The sequence below is a fragment of the Haliotis rufescens genome, unplaced genomic scaffold (genome assembly GCF_023055435.1).
Source record: "Haliotis rufescens isolate VD_foot unplaced genomic scaffold, xgHalRufe1.0.p SCAF_2, whole genome shotgun sequence".
In the NCBI taxonomy this organism is placed as follows: domain Eukaryota; kingdom Metazoa; phylum Mollusca; class Gastropoda; order Lepetellida; family Haliotidae; genus Haliotis; species Haliotis rufescens.
Genome location: NW_025963890.1, coordinates 53495029 through 53517714, shown reverse-complemented (window position 1 = coordinate 53517714; position 22686 = coordinate 53495029). Strand labels below are relative to the sequence as shown.

Below are 22686 nucleotides of genomic sequence, written 5' to 3'. Positions count from 1 at the left end.
TAGTCATAGTGCTGAGATAGCTTTGTAGAACGGGTCCCTGGTTCCGACTGCTGGCCGCTGTAGCGGTACTTGTACTAGTGCTGGCCCCTAGTTCTGGTCCCTCCCTGTACCACTGTCTCTGTTTCAGACTGGGACTTGTGCCCTCTTCTTTGCCAGCCAGGGAGGCTTTGTGGACATTGTGAGGCTCCTGCTGGACCAGGGTGCGGTGGTCGACCTCCCCAGCTATGTGAGTGGATCATGATGTGGGATATGTATCCCCTGTATCCCCTGTCTGTATCATCTGTATCCCCTGTCTGAATCATCTGTATCCCCTGTCTGTATCATCTGTATCCCCTGTCTTTATCCCCTGTATCCCCTGTCTGTATCATCTGTTTTCCCTGTCTGTATCATATGTATTCCCTGTATGTACCATCTGTATCCCCTGTCTGTATCCCCTGTCTGTATCCCCTGTCTGTATCATCTGTTTTCCCTGTCTGTATCATATGTATTCCCTGTATGTACCATCTGTATCCCCTGTCTGTATCCCCTGTATCCCCTGTCTGTATCATCTGTTTTCCCTGTCTGTATCATATGTATTCCCTGTATGTACCATCTGTATCCCCTGTCTGTATCCCCTGTATCCCCTGTCTGTATCATCTGGTTTCCCTGTCTGTATCATATGTATTCCCTGTATGTACCATCTGTATCCCCTGTCTGTATCCCCTGTCTGTATCATATGTATTCCCTGTATGTATCATCTGTATCCCCTGTCTGTATCCCCTGTATCCCCTGTCTGTATCATATGTATTCCCTGTATGTACCATCTGTATCCCCTGTCTGTATCCCCTGTATCCTCTGTCTGAATCATCTGTATCCCCTGTCTGTATCATCTGTATCCCCTGTCTGAATCATCTGTATCCCCTGTCAGCAGTCACATTTGTACCCCTGTCAGTATCACATTTGTATCCTCTGTTTATATCCCCATCTATATCCTGTCTGTATCCCCATTGGTATTTGTATTTGTAACATGTAACATTATTTATGGGCAGGATGGAGGGACTCCCCTGTTCGTGGCCTGCCAGTGCAACCACCTGGACGTGGTGCAAGAGCTCCTGGCACATGGAGCTGATATCCATGCACAGATGATAGACGGGGCGACTCCACTCTTCATCACTGCACAAAATGGCCATGTCAAGTTGCTCAAGTACCTTCTGGAGAAGGGAGCAGATCTCAACATGAAGAGGAAGGTAAGATGTAGACGATTGTTGCTCTTGTTGTTCTGTATTTGTTTTTATCATTGTAGTGATTATCACTGGGACTGTATGATGGCTGTGACTGTGTGATAAGGATGGGAGACATATTGTTTTGTGCTCAATTCCCTTAACTTGTGGATACAGTCGTAACACGAATGGGCACACAGAAAAAGCCCCATAAGGCAATTACAAAATCTGATTCGGAAGCAGGCAAACTGGGCACCAGCCAGATTATTGAAATTGCACATCAAACACCGGGAACCAGTTTTAACCCCAGTAAGGGAAATCCCCTCTATGGCTGAAATTTTCTTTTTGGAAAGATTCGCTTTTCATTTGTCATAATCTGATGACTCTTGTTTTAGTTTATTGTAGGTCATGTGTATGTGTGACAATCCAGCAACAGCTTACTGTTGATAAATTCCTGCCTGTAACATGTCTTTTTCCAAACTTCATTCCAGGATCATGCCACTCCATTGTGGATAGCTGCACAGATGGGTCATGCCCCAGTTGCCAAAGTGATGCTGGAGTCAGGGGCAGCAGTGGATGCCACCAGAGAAGTATGTGGGGTCGGGAAAGGGGATGTGAAGGGTGCCAGAGTTGGATGAGATGGGTGCTAGAGTTGGATGAGATGGGTGCCAGAGTTGGATGAGATGGGTGCCAGAGTTGGATGAGATGGACGGCAGAGTTGGATGATGTTTGTGGCAAAGATGGATGAGATGGGTGCTAGAGTTGGATGAGATGGGTGCTAGAGTTGGATGAGATGGGTGCTAGAGTTGGATGAGATGGGTGCTAGAGTTGGATGAGATGGACGGCAGAGTTGGATGAGAAGGGTGCCAGAGTTGGATGATGTTTGTGGCAAAGATGGATGAGATGGGTGCTAGAGTTGGATGAGATGGGTGCTAGAGTTGGATGAGAAGGGTGCCAGAGTTGGATGAGATGGGTGCTAGAGTTGGATGAGATGGGTGGCAGAGTTGGATGATGTTTGTGGCAAAGATGGATGAGATGGGTGCTAGAGTTGGATGAGATGGGTGCTAGAGTTGGATGAGAAGGGTGCTAGAGTTGGATGAGAAGGGTGCTAGAGTTGGATGAGATGGGTGCTAGAGTTGGATGAGAAGGGTGCTAGAGTTGGATGAGATGGACGGCAGAGTTGGATGAGATGGACGGCAGAGTTGGATGATGTTTGTGGCAAAGATGGATGAGATGGGTGCTAGAGTTGGATGAGATGGGTGCTAGAGTTGGATGAGATGGGTGCTAGAGTTGGATGAGAAGGGTGCCAGAGTTGGATGAGATGGACGGCAGAGTTGGATGATGTTTGTGGCAAAGATGGATGAGATGGGTGCTAGAGTTGGATGAGATGGGTGCTAGAGTTGGATGAGATGGACGGCAGAGTTGGATGAGAAGGGTGCCAGAGTTGGATGAGATGGGTGCCAGAGTTGGATGAGATGGGTGCCAGAGTTGGATGAGATGGACGGCAGAGTTGGATGATGTTTGTGGCAAAGATGGATGAGATGGGTGCCAGAGTTGGATGAGATGGGTGCTAGAGTTGGATGAGATGGACAGCAGAGTTGGATGATGTTTGTGGCAAAGATGGATGAGATGGGTGCTAGAGTTGGATGAGATGTGTGCTAGAGTTGGATGAGATGGACGGCAGAGTTGGATGAGAAGGGTGCTAGAGTTGGATGAGATGGGTGCTAGAGTTGGATGAGATGGGTGCTAGAGTTGGATGAGATGGACGGCAGAGTTGGATGAGATGGGTGGCAGAGTTGGATGATGTTTGTGGCAAAGATGGATGAGATGGGTGCTAGAGTTGGATGAGATGGGTGCTAGAGTTGGATGATGTTTGTGGCAAAGATGGATGAGATGGGTGCTAGAGTTGGATGAGATGGGTGCTAGAGTTGGATGAGATGGGTGCCAGAGTTGGATGAGATGGGTGCTAGAGTTGGATGAGATGGGTGGCAGAGTTGGATGAGATGGGTGCTAGAGTTGGATGAGATGGACGGCAGAGTTGGATGATGTTTGTGGCAAAGATGGATGAGATGGGTGGCAGAGTTGGATGAGATGGGTGCTAGAGTTGGATGAGATGGGTGGCAGAGTTGGATGAGATGGGTGGCAGAGTTGGATGATGTTTGTGGCAAAGATGGATGAGATGGGTGCTAGAGTTGGATGAGATGGGTGCTAGAGTTGGATGAGATGGGTGCTAGAGTTGGATGAGATGGGTGGCAGAGTTGGATGAGATGGACGGCAGAGTTGGATGATGTTTGTGGCAAAGATGGATGAGATGGGTGCTAGAGTTGGATGAGATGGGTGCTAGAGTTGGATGAGATGGACGGCAGAGTTGGATGAGAAGGGTGCCAGAGTTGGATGATGTTTGTGGCAAAGATGGATGAGATGGGTGCCAGAGTTGGATGAGATGGGTGGCAGAGTTGGATGATGTTTGTGGCAAAGATGGATGAGATGGGTGCCAGAGTTGGATGAGATGGACGGCAGAGTTGGATGATGTTTGTGGCAAAGATGGATGAGATGGGTGCTAGAGTTGGATGAGAAGGGTGCCAGAGTTGGATGAGATGGGTGCTAGAGTTGGATGAGATGGACGGCAGAGTTGGATGATGTTTGTGGCAAAGATGGATGAGATGGGTGCTAGAGTTAGATGAGAAGGGTGCCAGAGTTGGATGAGATGGGTGGCAGAGTTGGATGATGTTTGTGGCAAAGATGGATGAGATGAGTGGCAAAGATGGATGAGATGGGTGCCAGAATTGGATGAGGTTCTCACTGACCCCTTAACCTGTCACAATCAGATCACACCATCTTCCTGAGCCAAGGGAGTTAACTGACTGAAAAAATAAAATTTCCACCCTTGCCGAACTAGGCTTAATTTCTTGGATCGATCGTCATGCCACCAGTGGCTGTTATGAGTTATGTCCCTTCTATGCCCCTCCTATTGACCAATCAGATTCAACCTCTCGTATCACTTGCATTAGCTTCTAACAAAATGGTGGCACCCAGTCAACACAATCTGATAGGTAATCAAAACTATATTGTGATATCGTGAAGTGCAGCAAGTCATGTGAGCACCTTGATTAAACACATCTGTTGTCGACAAGTTGGCAATACACATGCATTGCAAATCCTGCAGTCGACCGTTTACGCCCGGATGTCCATTTTGTTACATGATTCGGTGGACTATGCATAGATGCAGTAGCCCAGCCAAAATATAACTCCAAGCCAAGTTCAACAAGGGTGGAAAATGGACTTTTATAGTCAGTTAACTCCCTTGCCTCAGGAAGATGGTTCACACTGACCTTGTTTTGTAAACATATAACTTTCACGTTCATTACTAGCAATCAAGAGTGAATTCACACAGACAGATATGTATCAGTGTTATTTCAGTGCTTTCAGCACAGGTGCCAACTTTCTCATCTTCCAGTCTGCCCAAGCCCTGTTCATAGCTCAACACAATGCTGGCATTCCTGGCTGTCTCAATGTTAAAACAACAGGCAGTTAACCCTTGACTGTGTAACAGCACACAATGATGCTTGTAGTGTGACAGCAAGACACACTGAAACACAGTCACATACACAATGACATAGTCACACATACACATACATAATGACATACTCAGTTACACAGACACTCACACATACACACTAAAACACAATGTCATACGCAGACACACACATAACACAATGACATACAGTCACACATACACACTGAAACACAATGTCATACACAGACACATGCATACACACTGAGACACAATTACATAAACTGTCACACACACATACACTGACATACAGTCACAAGCACACACAATGTCTTTCACATGGACACATAGACTAACATCTAGTCTCTGAAAAGAAACATATCTTACAGAAAAAACAGACTTTCTGATACTGCAGTAATCTAGACTTGCCAAACATTATAGACTTGCATGGGCTGTATTTGATAGATTTGTTTCAGGGTACACATTCTCTCTTACACATGCACAAACACATGGACACACACAATGAAAGATGCACACATGTGGGGACATTCATACACACAGACACAGTGACATACACAGACACTGACACACATATTGAGTGACAGTCACAATGACACACATGCAGTGACACATACACAGGCACAATGAGACACACATGCAGTGATATACACACACATGCAGTGACACACACTGACACAAAGACACATGCAGTGACACACACCCACAATGACACACATGCAGTGACAAACACACACAGAGTAAAAAATAACTCAGCCTGTCTTGTATTGCTTGAAGATGACTGTACACACAGTTGCACTGAACACTGCTGGTAACAAGGCAACACTTTGACAGTGAGGATGTGATAACCACTGTGTTCTCAGACATATCGCATGTATAGGTTAAAATGAATTCCCCATGTGTGCTATAACTCCAGGACTCACTCAATCTACAGCATTGCCGCTTACATAGTGTAGAATTGTGTCATGTTGTGACCTTACACAAATATCAGATCTGTGAACCCACAGAGTGTACATAGGTCTGAACATTTGGTTGAGATTAGGGCAACGGATTCTCGCCATGAGGGAGCCATAACACTGACTCTGATATATTCTCTCAAGGAGCCGGTACTTAGGAGTGCTATTCCCTCATGGAGACCTGGTGTTTGATATGTGATATATTGCTATTTCCCCCTCATGTTTATTCACTGAAAGATAACAAGGGGCCCAGCGATAGTAGTGTGATATTCATCCTGGGTGATGGTAGAGTAGAGGGGTCACAGGTGGTTGGTGGAAGTCACTCAGCAGCAGGGGTCATGGGAGGTCGAAGGATCTCACTCAGCAGTAGGGGTCGTGGGAGGGTCTCACTCAGCAGCAGGGGTCATGGGAGGTCGAAGGATCTCACTCAGCAGTAGGGGTCGTGGGAGGGTCTCACTCAGCAGCAGGGGTCATGGGAGGGTCACACTCAGCAGCAGGGGTCGTGGGAGGTGGAAGGGTCTCACTCAGCAATAGGGGTCGTGGGAGGGTCTCACTCAGCAGCAGGGGTCGTGGGAGGGTCTCACTCAGCAGCAGGGGTCGTGGGAGGGTCTCACTCAGCAGCAGGGGTCGTAGGAGGTGGAAGGATCTCACTCAGCAGTAGGGGTCGTGGGAGGGGCTCACTCAGAAGCAGGGGTCGTGGGAGAGTCTCACTCAGCAGCAGGGGTCGTGGGAGGTGGGAGTATCTCACTCAGCAGCAGGGGTCATTAGAGGTGGAAGGGTCTCATTCAGCAGCAGGGGTCATGGGAGGTTGGAGGGTCTCACTCAGAAGCAGGGGTCATGGGAGGTAGAAGGATCTCACTCAGAAGCATAGGTTGTGGGTGGTTGGTGGAAGTCACTCAGCAACATGGGTCACAGGTGGTTGGAGGGACTCACTCAGATGCAGGGGTCACGGGCAGTTGGAGGGTCTCATTAAGCAGGGGTCACAAGTTGATACATATGATATTCCCATGTTGCAAACTTTGATGAGCTATAGGGCCACAGTGCTCTATTTTCTATCATTCCAAATGCATATTGTCATTCCAATCCTTTAATGTTTGTTGAAGGATGGAGCAACACCTTTGTTCAAGGCATGTCACAAGGGTCACCTAGAGGTCATTGATGAACTGCTCAAGCACAAGCCATGCTGTGGTCTTCTTCAGGTAATGTTGCCAAGCACAGGCCATGCTGTGGTCTTCTTCAGGTAATGTTGCCAAGCACAAGCCATGCTGTGGTCTTCTTCAGGTGATGTTGCCAAGCACAAGCCATGCTGTGGTCTTCTTCAGGTAATGTTGCCAAGCACAGGCCATGCTGTGGTCTTCTTCAGGTAATGTTGCCAAGCACAAGCCATGCTGTGGTCTTCTTCAGGTGATGTTGCCAAGCACAAATCATACTGTGGTCTTCTTTAGGTAATGTTGCCAAGCACAAGCAATGCTGTGGTCTTCCGTTATGTTGCCAAGCACAAGCCATGCTGTGGTCTTCAGGTACATCAGGTTATAAGACTATGCACACCTATCTATGTACCTTTGCTTTGGTTGCAAGTATTAAACATATTGTTTCAGAATGGGGAGACACCCCTCCATGCCGCCGCACTGTTTGGTCATTCCAAGGTCATCAAGTTGTTGCTGTCAAGAGGGGTTGACCCCTACGTCAAGAACAAGGTGAAGCTCATTCAAAAGAATTTGTTCTTTACCATAAATGTATGTGCCTTTGAAAAATAATGGGAAACATATAGAAATCAAGAAAGTTTGAGAAGTTTTGTTGTGGAGATTCTACTACAGGGTCGGTTCCTTGTATCCACTCAGCATATTGTTCACAGGAGCACGATGTACCCAGTGTATTGTTCTAATCATTCACAGGAGGCCCATATTCTCAGTGTATTGTTCTAATTGTTCACAGGAGCACTATGTACTCAGTGTATTGTTCTAATTATTCACAGGAGCGTGATTTACTCAGTGTATTGTTCTAATTGATCACAAGAGGCCTATATACTCAGTGTATTGTTCTAATTGTTCACAGGAGCATGATGTACTCAGTGTATTGTTCTAATTGATCACAAGAGGCCTATATACTCAGTGTATTGTTCTAATTGTTCACAGGAGCACCAGTACTCAGTGTATTGTTCTAATTGTTCACAGGAGCACCAGTACTCAGTGTATTGTTCTAATTGTTCACAGGAGCACGATGTATCCAGTGTATTGTTCTAATTGTTCACAGGAGCACTATGTACTCAGTGTATTGTTCTAATTGTCCACAGGAGCACTATATTCTAAGTGTATTGATCTCATTGTTCACAGGAGGCCTATATTCTCAGCGTATTGTTCTAATTGTTCACAGGAGCATGATGTACTCAGTGTATTGTTCTAATTGATCACAAGAGGCCTATATACTCAGTGTATTGTTCTAATTGTTCACAGGAGCACCAGTACTCAGTGTATTGTTCTAATTGTTCACAGGAGCACGATGTACCCAGTGTATTGTTCTAATTGTTCACAGGAGCACGATGTACCCAGTGTATTGTTCTAATTGTTCACAGGAGCACTATGTACTCAGTGTAATGTTCTAATTGTTCACAGGAGCACGATGTACTCAGTGTATTGTTCTAATTGTCCACAGGAGCACTATATTCTAAGTGTATTGATCTCATTGTTCACAGGAGGCCTATATTCTCAGCGTATTGTTCTAATTGTTCACAGGAGCATGATGTACCCAGTGTATTGTTCTAATTGTTCACAGGAGCATGATATACTCAGTGTATTGTTCTAATTGTTCACAGGAGCACTATGTACTCAGTGTATTGTTCTAATTGTTCACAGGAGCATGATGTACTCAGTGTATTGTTCTCATTGTTCACAGGAGCATGATGTACTCAGTGTATTGTTCTCATTGTTCACAGGAGCATGATGTACTCAGTGTATTGTTCTAATTGTTCACAGGAGCATGATGTACCCACTGTATTGTTCTCATTGTTCACAGGAGCACGATGTACCCAGTGTATTGTTCTCATTGTTCACAGGAGCATGATGTACTCAGTGTATTGTTCTCATTGTTCACAGGAGCATGATGTACTCAGTGTATTGTTCTCATTGTTCACAGGAGCATGATGTACTCAGTGTATTGTTCTAATTGTTCACAGGAGCATGATGTACTCAGTGTATTGATCTCATTGTTCACAGGAGCATGATGTACTCAGTGTATTGTTCTCATTGTTCACAGGAGCATGATGTACTCAGTGTATTGATCTCATTGTTCACAGGAGCATGATGTACTCAGTGTATTGTTCTCATTGTTCACAGGAGCATGATGTACTCAGTGTATTGATCTCATTGTTCACAGGAGCATGATGTACTCAGTGTATTGTTCTCATTGTTCACAGGAGCATGATGTACTCAGTGTATTGATCTCATTGTTCACAGGAGCATGATGTACTCAGTGTATTGTTCTCATTGTTCACAGGAGCATGATGTACTCAGTGTATTGATCTCATTGTTCACAGGAGCATGATGTACTCAGTGTATTGATCTCATTGTTCACAGGAGCATGATGTACTCAGTGTATTGTTCTCATTGTTCACAGGAGCATGATGTACTCAGTGTATTGTTCTCATTGTTCACAGGAGCATGATGTACCCAGTGTATTGTTCTAATTGTTCACAGGAGCATGATATACTCAGTGTATTGTTCTAATTGTTCACAGGAGCACTATGTACTCAGTGTATTGTTCTAATTGTTCACAGGAGCATGATGTACTCAGTGTATTGTTCTCATTGTTCACAGGAGCATGATGTACTCAGTGTATTGTTCTAATTGTTCACAGGAGCACGATGTACCCAGTGTATTGTTCTCATTGTTCACAGGAGCACGATGTACTCAGTGTACTGTCTCATTGTTCACAGGAGGGCCAGACAGCATCTGAGCTTGCGAAGGAGGCGGGCTATGAGTACATCACCAAGGTGATAGACAGTATGATTTCCTCTTCAACCTATGGCATGACCAACAACGATGCTGCCACCACCAGCAATGGCACAGCTGACATAATGGATGACTCACATTCGAACAGCGATGTTGCTGTGACACTCAAGATCTAGCATCATATTAGGACAAGTTGAAACTGTTGCAAACTGTTGTGAACAAGATATAGGCCTTCTTGTTTCAAGTCGCTTACTTGAAGTTGTCCTTGTTGTAGTGTCCGACCAGACCCGTCTGGTGCTTTATACACCTGGACATGCACACACGATCGTACACAGCTTAAGCAGAAACCTACGCACAGATGATGCAGGCTGTGAGCCTATGAGCTTGGTTGCCATTTTGTTGCTCCATCCCTGTTTACAACTAATGACAACTTTTTCGTGAGGCACAAACTTTTGTCAGAATTATTGTGACGTATGAACTACAGAGAATGTGTGTACGTGTTTCTGTGTCTGTCCCCATGTGCCGGACTGTGAACACCTGAAGCACCATGGACCGCTCTTTGTCCAACCATCAGCTACAGTTAAGCCCATCTGTTGTTGAACATGGAGAGATTCTAGGACAGCCCCGCTGCCTGGCATGCATGCACACATAGACTGGGTCTCAGCTTGTGCTACTGTTGGAGTCGGAGGAGGGAGGAGGACCGTACTTCTATCACAATGCTGATTGAACAAAATTTAAATATTATATATACTTTAAGTATCAAATTAGTTTTATTACTATGTTTAGCTTAAGTTTCATGTTTACTTAATGTTAATATAGTTCCGCCAAATGTTCAAGATCCAAATTCTGAAATATATTTCTATGTACTGAAAGTTATCTATTTACTGCATTTTCCTTGGTTTTCGGTTACTTTTCTTTCTTTTTTTCATGAGTATGTGTACAGGTAACAGGTAGTCTTAGTAGCCAAGGTAACGCAGTTGTTACCATGACAACATAAGTGATACCATGGTATCACGTACTGTGTTCCATGCCGTAACCATGGTAACATGCTATCATATATTGATACCTGTTGGACTTGTCAGTTGTGGAGTGAGGGATTGTTTTGAAGATTTTTTTACATCATATATCATTTTGATTTCATTTAGATTCTTTGGTAGAAAATACAATATAGATGTTCCTCATGGAATGTAGATACCTATTTATAGAGTAATTCCTGGTGCTACATGAGACCGGGCCTGGCACTGTCATATAACAGGCCTGCAGCACTGTGTCAACAACACTATAACTTCATCTAGTAATATGTCATATTGATCAGAAGTGTAACCAAACATTTTCCACGCTGGATTAAGTCTTTCTTCAACAACAACCCAGAAAAATAATTTGTTCTTATGCAGACAGAATCTGCCACAACAGTTTATGGTTGTATTGCATGATGGTGTCATTAATTTGGTGTCATTTCTTTGTGAGAGTTATCTCCCTTTTTATGCTGTGAGTGGTTTTGAATGGATATGTTTCTTATCGTCATAACACACATTTGTTTGTCATATTGATATACTGTGATGATACATTGCAGCCAATTTCGGATTCTTGCCAATATTATTGTTGTGTTATCAGTCTGTCCTGATGATTCATAATAGAACGACTTCCATGTGAGACTATCTCGTCATGTGCTGAGGCTATCTCTTCATGGACAGTACCATATGTATTCTTATAACATTTACATGCTCAATATATACCAATAGTATATCTTATTTATTTCATATGTGGCTTTTTCTCCAAATAGTTTTGTCCATGATCTGAGTCCATTGTTACTTGAGGGGAATCAGTGCCACAAGCAGGAAGAGGATGATGCACATATCAAGAGGGGGATGCAGGTGATGAGGGAAGTGATGGGAGGGGATGGAGGAGATGCAGGTGATGAGGGGAGATGCAGTTGATGAGGGGAGTGATGGGAGGGGATGGAGGAGATGCAGGTGATGAGGGGAGTGATGAGAGGAGATGCAGGTGATGATAGGGGATGCAGGTGATGAGGGGAGTGATGAGAGGGGATGCAGGTGATGAGGGGAGTGATGAGAGGGGATGCAGGTGATGAGGGGAGTGATGAGAGGAGATGCAGGTGATGATAGGGGATGCAGGTGATGAGGGGAGTGATGAGAGGGGATGCAGGTGATGAGGGGAGTGATGAGAGGGGATGCAGGTGATGAGGGGAGTGATGAGAGGGGATGCAGGTGATGAGAGGGGATGCAGGTGATGAGAGGGGATGCAGTGATGAGAGGGGATGCAGGTGATGAGAGGAGATGCAGGTGATGAGAGGAGATGCAGGTGATGAAAGGGGATGCAGGTGATGAGAGGGGATGCAGGTAATGAGAGGGGATGCAGGTGATGAGAGGAGATGCAGGTGATGAGAGGAGATGCAGTTGATGATAGGGGATGCAGGTGATGAGAGGGGATGCAGGTGATGAGAGGGGATGCAGTTGATGATAGGGGATGCAGGTGATGAGAGGAGATGCAGGTGATGAGAGGGGATGCAGGTGATGAGAGGGGATGCAGGTGATGATAGGGAATGCAGGTGATGAGAGGAGATGAGAGGAGATGCAGGTGATGAGAGGGGATGCAGGTGATGAGAGGAGATGAGAGGTGATGCAGATGATTAGGGGAATGATGAGAGGGGATGCAGGTGATGAGAGGGGATGCAGGTGATGAGAGGGGATGCAGGTGACGAGAGGAGATGCAGGTGATGAGAGGTGATGATAGGGGATGCAGGTGATGAGAGGAGATGCAGGTGATGAGAGGAGATGCAGGTGATGATAGGGGATGCAGGTGTAGAGGGGGATGCAGGTGTAGAGAAGGGATGCAGGTGATGCAGGTGACGAGAGGGGATGCAGGTGATGGGAGGGGATGCAGGTTTAGAGAGGGGATGCAGGTGATGAGGGAAGTGATGAAAGGTGATGAGAGGGGATGCAGGTGATGAGAGGGGATGCAGGTGAAGAGAGGTGATGGGAGGGGATGCAGGTGTAGAGAGGGGATGCAGGTAAAGAGAGGGGATGCAGGTGATGAGAGGGGATGCAGGTTTAGAGAGGGGATGCAGGTGAAGAGAGGGGATGCAGGTGATGGGAGGGGATGCAGGTTTAGAGAGGGGATGCAGGTGATGAGGGAAGTGATGAGAGGGGATGCAGGTGATGGGAGGGGATGCAGGTGATGGGAGGGGATGCAGGTGATGAGAGGGGATGCAGGTGATGAGAGGGGATGCAGGTGATGAGAGGGGATGCAGGTGATGAGAGGGGATGCAGGTGATGGGAGGGGATGCAGGTGTAGAGAAGGGATGCAGGTGATGAGGAATTTGATGGGCCTGCAAGTGATGTGATGGTGCTGGAAAAGAGCTGGGGAATGCAGTGACGACAAACGAAAGACTTCTTGATCATCAGAATTGTTGTACATACTCATTTTTCAGTAAGAACAGTTCCAGCCATCTTTGTTATTTTAGCAGTTGTTCCTACAGTGTGGAGGAAATACACTTTAACAGCGTCTTTCAAAAAAGTTATGTAAATAACTACAAAACTCAGAAGCAATGAATCAGCTGTATTGATGATTGTATCATAAATGGTGCTTTGACAAGTAACTAGTTTAATCAATTTTATCTTTTTTTCATTACAATGGTAATCAATTCATTGGTGTCTCTTTCTTCCTTGTGAAAAAATAGCAGTTGTTGTGCAAGTGAAACACTGGTCAGGTTGACTACGCAGGACTCACTCAGTCAGGTAGACTACCCCCTACACAGGACTCACTCAGTCAGGTAGACTACCCCCAACACAGGCCTCACTCAGTCAGGTAGACTACCCCCTACACAGGCCTGACTTGGTCAGGTAGACTACCCCCAACACAGGACTCACTCAGTCAGGTAGACTACCCCCAACACAGGACTCACTCAGTCAGGTAGACTACCCCCAACACAGGCCTGACTCAGTCAGGTAGACTACCCCCTACACAGGACTCACTCAGTCAGGTAGACTACCCCCAACACAGGACTCACTCGGTCAGGTAGACTACCCCCAACACAGGCCTGACTCAGTCAGGTAGACTACCCCCAACACAGGACTCACTCGGTCAGGTAGACTACCCCCAACACAGGCCTGACTCAGTCAGGTAGACTACCCCCAACACAGGACTCACTCGGTCAGGTAGACTACCCCCAACACAGGACTCACTCGGTCAGGTAGACGACCCCCAACACAGGACTCACTCAGTCAGGCAGACTACCCCCTACACAATGTCAGGGCTGACTCGGTCAGGTAGACTACCCCCTACACAATGTCAGGGCTGACTCGGTCAGGTAGACTACCCCCTACACAATGTCAGGGCTGAGGCCAGTCCATGTTTTGTGGCAAGCATTGCCTTCTCAACTGTTTTATTTATTTCTATAACCAGTGTATTATTTCTGTAGGACTTTTCTGTTGTTCTGGAGGAACCAACCTCCTCTCGCATGTACACTATAGCCTTAGTAATGTCATAGTAACGTGTGCAATATTCGTGGAAGGGGATTTTGTTAATCTGTGTATCAGTCATACATCAACTAGTCTTATAACTTCAGGAACTATATGCTCTGTTAAGCAGATGACACCTTTCCCAGTTAGAAGGTGTTGACAATTTCCAATGAACCTTGTTACAAACTGAGAACGTCATAACCATCTGTGAACACATGTACATTGTTTGCACCTGAGAACATTGTAACCTGCTGATTGTGGGTAACCAGCTGATTGACTGTAACCAGCTGATTGACAGTAACCAGCCTATTGACTGTGTAACCAGCTGATTGACAGTAACCAGCTGATTGACTGTAACCAGCTAATTGACAGTAGCCAGCTGATTGAATGTAACCAGCTGATTGACAGTAACAAGCCTATTGACTGTGTAACCAGCTGATTGAGTGTAACCAGCTGATTGACAGTAACAAGCCTATTGACTGTGTAACCAGCTGATTGACAGTAACCAGCTGAGTGAGTGTAACCAGCTGATTGACAGAAACAAGCCTATTGACTGTGTAACAAGCTGATTGACAGTAACCAGCTGATTGACTGTAACCAGCTGATTGACTGTAACCAGCTGATTGACAGTAACAAGCCTATTGACTGTGTAACCAGCTTTTTGACTGTAACCAGCCTATTGACTGTGTAACCAGCTGATTGACAGTAACTAGATGATTGACAGTAACCAGCTGATTGACAGTAACCAACTGATTGACTGTAACCAGCCTATTGACTGTGTAACCAGCTGATTGACTGTGTACTGTGTAACCATATGATTGACTGTAACCATATGATTGACTGTAACCAGATGATTGACTATAATCAGATGATTGACAGTAACCAGCTGATTGACTGTAACCAGCCGATTGACAGTAACCAGCTGATTGACTGTAACCAGATGATTGACAGTTACCAGCTGATTGACTGTAACCAGCCGATTGACTAACCAGCTGATTGACTGTAACCAGCTGTTTGACTGTAACCAGCCGATTGACTGTAACCAACTTATTGTCATGTGCATGTTGCTACCCAGATGATTGGTCTCTTTACTTCAGTAAGACAACCATATGATTGATTCCTCCAGCATTTGGTTGTTAAAAAAGTTTGCTGAATCAGCAAGTGTGTCGGGTGTGCAGCCCTACGGCAGCCCCGCGGGTCAGCAAGTGTGTCGGTTGTGCAGCCCTACGGCAGCTGCGCGGGTCAGCAAGTGTGTCGGTTGTGCAGCCCTACGGCAGCCCCGCGGGTCAGCAAGTGTGTCGGTTGTGCAGCCCTACGGCAGCTGTGCGGGTCAGCAAGTGTTTTGGTTGTGCAGCCCTACGGCAGCTGCGCAGGTCACCAGGTGTGAAGGATATGCAGCCCTACAGCAGCCCCGCGTGTGTGCAGCCTAAGGCAGCCCCGCGTGTGTGCAGCCTGAGGCAGCCCCGCATGTCAGTAGGTGTGACGGATGATGTGTGCAGCCTACAGCAACCCCGCGGGTCAGTAGGTGTGACGGGTGATGTGTGCAGCCTACGGCAGCCCCACGTGTGTGCAGCCTAAGGCAGCCCCGCGTGTGTGCAGCCTGAGGCAGCCCCGCATGTCAGTAGGTGTGACGGATGATGTGTGCAGCCTACAGCAACCCCGCGGGTCAGTAGGTGTGACGGGTGATGTGTGCAGCCTACGGCAGCCCCGCGGGTCAGTAGGTGTGACGGGTGATGTGTGCAGCCTACGGCAGCCCCGCGTGTGTGCAGCCTACGGCAGCCCCGCATGTGTGCAGCCTAAGGCAGCCCCGCATGTCAGTAGGTGTGACGGATGATGTGTGCAGCCTACAGCAACCCCGCGGGTCAGTAGGTGTGACGGGTGATGTGTGCAGCCTACGGCAGCCCCACATGTCAGTAGGTGTGACGGATGATGTGTGCAGCCCTACAGCAGCCCCGCGTGTGTGCAGCCTACGGCAGCCCTGCATGTGTGCAGCCTACGGCAGCCCCGCGTGTCAGTAGGTGACGGATGATGTGTGCAGCCTACAGCAACCCCGCGGGTCAGTAGATGTGACGGGTGATGTGTGCAGCCTACGGCAGCCATCAATAACCTTAACAGTGCACTTCCAGATATTGTGTTAATTGGACCGTATCAATCATTAATTCATGTTTTGATCTTTTATCGCTTGTCTTCTTTCTGGACAAGACATGTTTAACCTTTGTGAAAAGTGTCTTGAACAGAAAAGTATAAAAAGTTCCATTTGACATATCATTATTTGATAGGCTTTGTCCAGCTCTCACAGTGTGAGTACTTAGTTTTATTAAGTCGCTTTGGTTTTATGGTAATGTTTGAGAACTAAAGTAGTTTTATCTTTGTTTTGTACTGGAGTCTCAGCATTTAGTTCAAATGCATACCTGAATCTTTAAGGAGTAGCCAGCTCATGAGGAGTATCTGTGAGGAGTAGCCAGCTGATGTGGAGACTACTGGACCAGCAGAACCATCCTTGTGTAGTTTTAATGGTGTAATGCAAGTTTTGTGAAAATCTGCATCCACTTCAATATAACATGCATCTAACATACTGTCAGCTGTCACATGAAACAGACAGGCTGTTCTTGCTACCTCATAGCGATGTGATTGGTTGACACCTAATATGGTGGTATGTGTCAAGACATCTGATTGGTTTAGTGTGATTTGTTATGAAACATTACAGGTCAGTATGGAATATTGGCCCTGATGAAGAAACAGGGACCTGTTCCTTCCAATGTTTCACAGAATAATGTGGAATGTGTGAAGTGACTGCCTCCATGTATAGCTTCAGGTCAAGTTCTTTACCTTTGTTTTTACTGTTTTTATAAGACTTTATTTTGATTCATATTCCCATTATTTATTACTTTGATTTTCCTGCATGAAGGGGAGACAACTAGGAAAGAAGGTTCTGTTGTTAGGAAGCAGGATGCTAGCCAGTTGATACAGACTCGCGTATCAACAATATACATAATATGTCATAACTTTCAATATCTGTACAACATCCAATCTCATTAAAATCAGATCTTAGTTCTCGCTGCCGCTAAACAAAGATCTGAGGACATCCCATTACCGGTCACGTCAGACCAACCTTTCGCAAACTCTGACCGACCAATGGAGTTACTGACAAGAAGTCGACATTAGCCAATCAGAAGGCAGTTTTCCTGTGCTTTACGGCATTAATTTCAAATTGGTGACTACGCTTCGAAACATATTTTGACAAATTCTCGCTTAAAAAATTGAAACCTGAACAAAAGAACGTTCTAGAATGGCTAATATATGGTCTAGATCGTATAGATTCAGTCGTTAAGCCCATAACTATGGTTCGGAATACCCCGTTTTAACGTTTTCGAGGCTGCATGATTAGAAATTAGACCCCTAATGGGATGTCCTCAGATCTTTGTTTAGCGGAAGCGAGAACTAAGATCTGATTTTAATGAGATTGGTACAATATCTATCTGGTGGGGGACTCTGTCCAACCTGACAATCTCATCTGTTTGAGGTTAACAAACTTGCCTTGCCAAAACACTGGGACCTCATCAATAGTTAACTGTGTTCACCTCCAGCTAGGCAGTTGGCTGATGTTCACTGCTTTCATTATTAAAGCTCAACATTACTGACGTCTAACTTGTCTTCTAAACATTACTGAAGTCTAACTTGTCTTCTAAACATTGTTGACATCTAACTTGTCTGCTAAACATCTCTGACCTCTAACTGGTCAATTGATAGGTCACCTCCTTGATTTCCTGGACTAACAAATTTGCTTGGATAGGTCAAAATAAAATGAAAATAAATTTGTGCATCTGAAATGTGTTTTGTCTTTTTTAGCATGGTATGGTTGATCTGTTCACCTGGAAAAAATGGCTGATACTAAATTGGTTTCAGATGAGTCATGTTTGTCATTTGTAGAGTAACAGAGATTCATCACTTAAGGCTTGTTCCCTTTTCCAGTGGATTTCAGTGGTCAGAAGATGCTGTGTTTCAGTCATAAGTGGCCGCAAGTAAGTGGGGATGCTATACCTCAGTTATAACTTGCCTCAACTAAGTGGGGATGCTGTGTCTCAGTTATAAGTGGCCGCAAGTAAGTGGGGATGCTGTACCTCCGTTATAACTTGCCTCAAGTAAGTGGGGATGCTGTACCTCAGTTATAACTTGCCTCAACTAAGTGGGGATGCTGTGTTTCAGTCATAAGTGGCCGCAAGTAAGTGGGGATACTTGAAGTACTCCTCAAGAGCTGTAAAAAGTGTTCACATATAAAAACTTTCACTGCAGCTTTATACAGAGTTCGCTCTACCGATTTTCAGTTTGTGGTCCCAACAAAGGACTACATCTGGTCTCTGAAATATTATGAAATATAATAAAAAGGAGCCCACATACTCTCTTCATTTTCAGAGAATAAACAAATCTTCATAGCTATAACTGCTTAGACTTTCACAACACTTGTACTTATTCCTATCACCCATCCCTGACATTATGCTGAAAGTGGGTGTGACAGGACTATTTACTGACCATACTACCTCTTCCCATAGTGTCTATTCCTAATACAGGATATTTACTTGGCGCGCTAAATACATAGTGTTTATTCCTAATACAGGATATTTACCATCCCCAAACACACAAGCGTGATAACCTCTTTGTCATATAATGTCATTCTTCAATTCTGTGCTCGTAAATCTATATGAAGATGCTATACTCAGTTATAAGTGACCTCAAGTACGTGGGGATGCTGTGTCTCTGTTATAGGTGACCTCAAGTACGTGGGGATGCTGTGTCTCTGTTATAGGTGGCCTCAAGTAAGTGGGGATGCTTTGTCTCAGTTATAAGTGACCTCAAGTACGTGGGGATGCTGTGTCTCTGTTAAAGGTGACCTCAAGTACGTGGGGATGCTGTGTCTCTGTTATAGGTGGCCTCAAGTAAGTGGGGATGCTTTGTCTCAGTTATAAGTGACCTCAAGTACGTGGGGATGCTGTGTCTCTGTTATAGGTGGCCTCAAGTAAGTGGGGATGCTGTGTCTCAGTTATAAGTGACCTCAAGTACGTGGGGATGCTTTGTCTCAGTTATAAGTGGCCGCAAGTACGTGGGGATGCTGTGTCTCTGTTATAGGTGACCTCAAGAAAGTGGGGATGCTATACCTCAGTTATAAGTGGCCGCAAGTAAGTGGGGATGCTGTGTCTCTGTTATAGGTGGCCTCAAGTAAGTGGGGATGCTGTGTCTCAGTTATAAGTGGCCGCAAGTAAGTGGGGATGCTGTGTCTCTGTTATAGGTGGCCGCAAGTACGTGGGGATGCTGTGTCTCTGTTATAGGTGGCCTCAAGAAAGTGGGGATGCTATACCTCAGTTATAAGTGGCCGCAAGTAAGTGGGGATGCTGTGTCTCAGTTATAAGGGGCCGCAAGTAAGAGGGGATGCTGTGTCTCAGTTATAAGTGGCTGCAAGTAAGTGGGGATGCTGTGTCTCTGTTATAGGTGGCCTCAAGTAAGTGGGGATGCTGTGTCTCAGTTATAAGGGGCCGCAAGTAAGAGGGGATGCTGTGTCTCAGTTATAAGTGGCTGCAAGTAAGTGGGGATGCTATACCTCAGTTATAAGTGACCTCAAGTAAGTGGGGATGCTTTGTCTCAGTTATAAGTGGCCTCAAGTAAGTGGGGATGCTGTGTCTCAGTTATAAGTGGCTGCAAGTAAGTGGGGATGCTATACCTGTTATAAGTGACCTCAAGTAAGTGGGGATGCTGTGTCTCAGTTATAAGTGGCCTCAAGTAAGTGGGGATGCTGTGTCTCAGTTATAAGTGGCCTCAAGTAAGTGGGGATACTTGAAGTACTTCTCAAGAGCTGTAAAAAGTGTTCACATATAAAAACTTTCACTGCAGCTTTATACAGAGTTCGCTCTACCGATTTTCAGTTTGTGGTCCCAACAAAGGACTACATCTGGTCTCTGAAATATTATGAAATATAATAAAAAGGAGCCCACATACTCTCTTCATTTTCAGAGAATAAACAAATCTTCATAGCTATAACTGCTTAGACTTTCACAACACTTGTACTTATTCCTATCACCCATCCCTGACATTATGCTGAAAGTGGGTGTGACAGGACTATTTACTGACCATACTACCTCTTCCCATAGTGTTTATTCCTAATACAGGATATTTACTTGGCGCGCTAAATACATAGTGTTTATTCCTAATACAGGATATTTACCATCCCCAAACACACAAGCGTGATAACCTCTTTGTCATATAATGTCATTCTTCAATTCTGTGCTCGTAAATCTATATGAAGATGCTATACTCAGTTATAAGTGACCTCAAGTACGTGGGGATGCTGTGTCTCTGTTATAGGTGACCTCAAGTACGTGGGGATGCTGTGTCTCTGTTATAGGTGGCCTCAAGTAAGTGGGGATGCTTTGTCTCAGTTATAAGTGACCTCAAGTACGTGGGGATGCTGTGTCTCTGTTAAAGGTGACCTCAAGTACGTGGGGATGCTGTGTCTCTGTTATAGGTGGCCTCAAGTAAGTGGGGATGCTTTGTCTCAGTTATAAGTGACCTCAAGTACGTGGGGATGCTGTGTCTCTGTTATAGGTGGCCTCAAGTAAGTGGGGATGCTGTGTCTCAGTTATAAGTGACCTCAAGTACGTGGGGATGCTTTGTCTCAGTTATAAGTGGCCGCAAGTACGTGGGGATGCTGTGTCTCTGTTATAGGTGACCTCAAGAAAGTGGGGATGCTATACCTCAGTTATAAGTGGCCGCAAGTAAGTGGGGATGCTGTGTCTCTGTTATAGGTGGCCTCAAGTAAGTGGGGATGCTGTGTCTCAGTTATAAGTGGCCGCAAGTAAGTGGGGATGCTGTGTCTCTGTTATAGGTGGCCGCAAGTACGTGGGGATGCTGTGTCTCTGTTATAGGTGGCCTCAAGAAAGTGGGGATGCTATACCTCAGTTATAAGTGGCCGCAAGTAAGTGGGGATGCTGTGTCTCAGTTATAAGGGGCCGCAAGTAAGAGGGGATGCTGTGTCTCAGTTATAAGTGGCTGCAAGTAAGTGGGGATGCTGTGTCTCTGTTATAGGTGGCCTCAAGTAAGTGGGGATGCTGTGTCTCAGTTATAAGGGGCCGCAAGTAAGAGGGGATGCTGTGTCTCAGTTATAAGTGGCTGCAAGTAAGTGGGGATGCTATACCTCAGTTATAAGTGACCTCAAGTAAGTGGGGATGCTTTGTCTCAGTTATAAGTGGCCTCAAGTAAGTGGGGATGCTGTGTCTCAGTTATAAGTGGCTGCAAGTAAGTGGGGATGCTATACCTGTTATAAGTGACCTCAAGTAAGTGGGGATGCTGTGTCTCAGTTATAAGTGGCCTCAAGTAAGTGGGGATGCTGTGTCTCAGTTATAAGTGGCCTCAAGTAAGTGGGGATACTTGAAGTACTTCTCAAGAGCTGTAAAAAGTGTTCACATATAAAAACTTTCACTGCAGCTTTATACAGAGTTCGCTCTACCGATTTTCAGTTTGTGGTCCCAACAAAGGACTACATCTGGTCTCTGAAATATTATGAAATATAATAAAAAGGAGCCCACATACTCTCTTCATTTTCAGAGAATAAACAAATCTTCATAGCTATAACTGCTTAGACTTTCACAACACTTGTACTTATTCCTATCACCCATCCCTGACATTATGCTGAAAGTGGGTGTGACAGGACTATTTACTGACCATACTACCTCTTCCCATAGTGTTTATTCCTAATACAGGATATTTACTTGGCGCGCTAAATACATAGTGTTTATTCCTAATACAGGATATTTACCATCCCCAAACACACAAGCGTGATAACCTCTTTGTCATATAATGTCATTCTTCAAATCTGTGCTCGAAGATCTCTTTCCATCTCTCACAAACATTACCTAAACATTGCAATTTCCCTGGAATGTTGCGCATTAATGTATATTACGTCAGAGGGTAAGTGATGTGTCAGTCGGATAGTGACAGTAGCCAATATAGTTCGAACAGAAACCTGTTTCTTACACAGTGGCGTAACCAAGGCTTGCTAAATACAATGTTTATTCCTAATACAGGATATTTACCATCCCCATGTGCTAATACTGAACACTAATGACAGCTGGAGATGAACTGATAATTCCGAGCTCTGTCCCTGCTTGTGAATCCCAACGGATCTACAAAGTTTCACTGACCAACAGTAAATGTCTTAAGCTATTTGGCAAAAAGATCAAAACAAATTTCAAGGATGCCATTGATCCTCAGATCTTCAACAGCTATTTATATCTGCATATATACTTAATATGATACTCAATTAAGAACTTCCCTTTCATTTTGTGGGAGTTCATTGGAGAATGCATCTTCATAAAGTGAGGGCCAAACTGGAGCTTGTGACCCTTTCATACAATGTTTGGCCATCAATCTGTGTGAGTTCATTGGAGTATGAACCTTTATAAAGCATGTAAAGAGGTTGTTCATTTTCATAATTTCGTAAATCTCTATTTTATACCTCGAAGGATGTATCCCCAATTTCACCCACACACCACTGGCACCCACACAGAACAACAAAAACATATC

General features: G+C 45.2%; 1 protein-coding gene and 1 long non-coding RNA gene across 13 annotated transcripts in view; both read left to right on the top strand.

Annotated features, from left to right (window-relative positions):
* LOC124143042 (ankyrin repeat domain-containing protein 29-like) overlaps positions 1-13692 on the top strand; it is a 50375-nt gene extending 36683 nt beyond the window's left edge. For 2 of the 12 annotated variants that reach the window (XM_048400157.1, XM_048400146.1), the window contains 8 exons: positions 128-226; positions 1029-1226; positions 1691-1789; positions 6791-6886; positions 7286-7384; positions 9619-11607; positions 11919-12557; positions 12628-13692. In XM_048400157.1, the coding sequence (XP_048256114.1) occupies positions 128-226; positions 1029-1226; positions 1691-1789; positions 6791-6886; positions 7286-7384; positions 9619-9810 (783 nt within the window). In that variant the 3' untranslated portion in view covers positions 9811-11607; positions 11919-12557; positions 12628-13692. Of the gene's footprint in view, positions 1-127; positions 227-1028; positions 1227-1690; positions 1790-6790; positions 6887-7285; positions 7385-9618; positions 11608-11918 lie in introns of all 12 variants that reach the window. The other 10 variants (XM_048400154.1, XM_048400153.1, XM_048400152.1 and 7 more) reach the window with 10 other exon arrangements.
* Positions 13693-15681: 1989 nt separating this feature from the next.
* LOC125382099 lies at positions 15682-17945 on the top strand. Its single transcript, XR_007222312.1, has 2 exons — positions 15682-15984; positions 16180-17945. It is a non-coding gene; the product is annotated as an uncharacterized LOC125382099 (long non-coding RNA).
* Positions 17946-22686: the final 4741 nt, after the last annotated feature.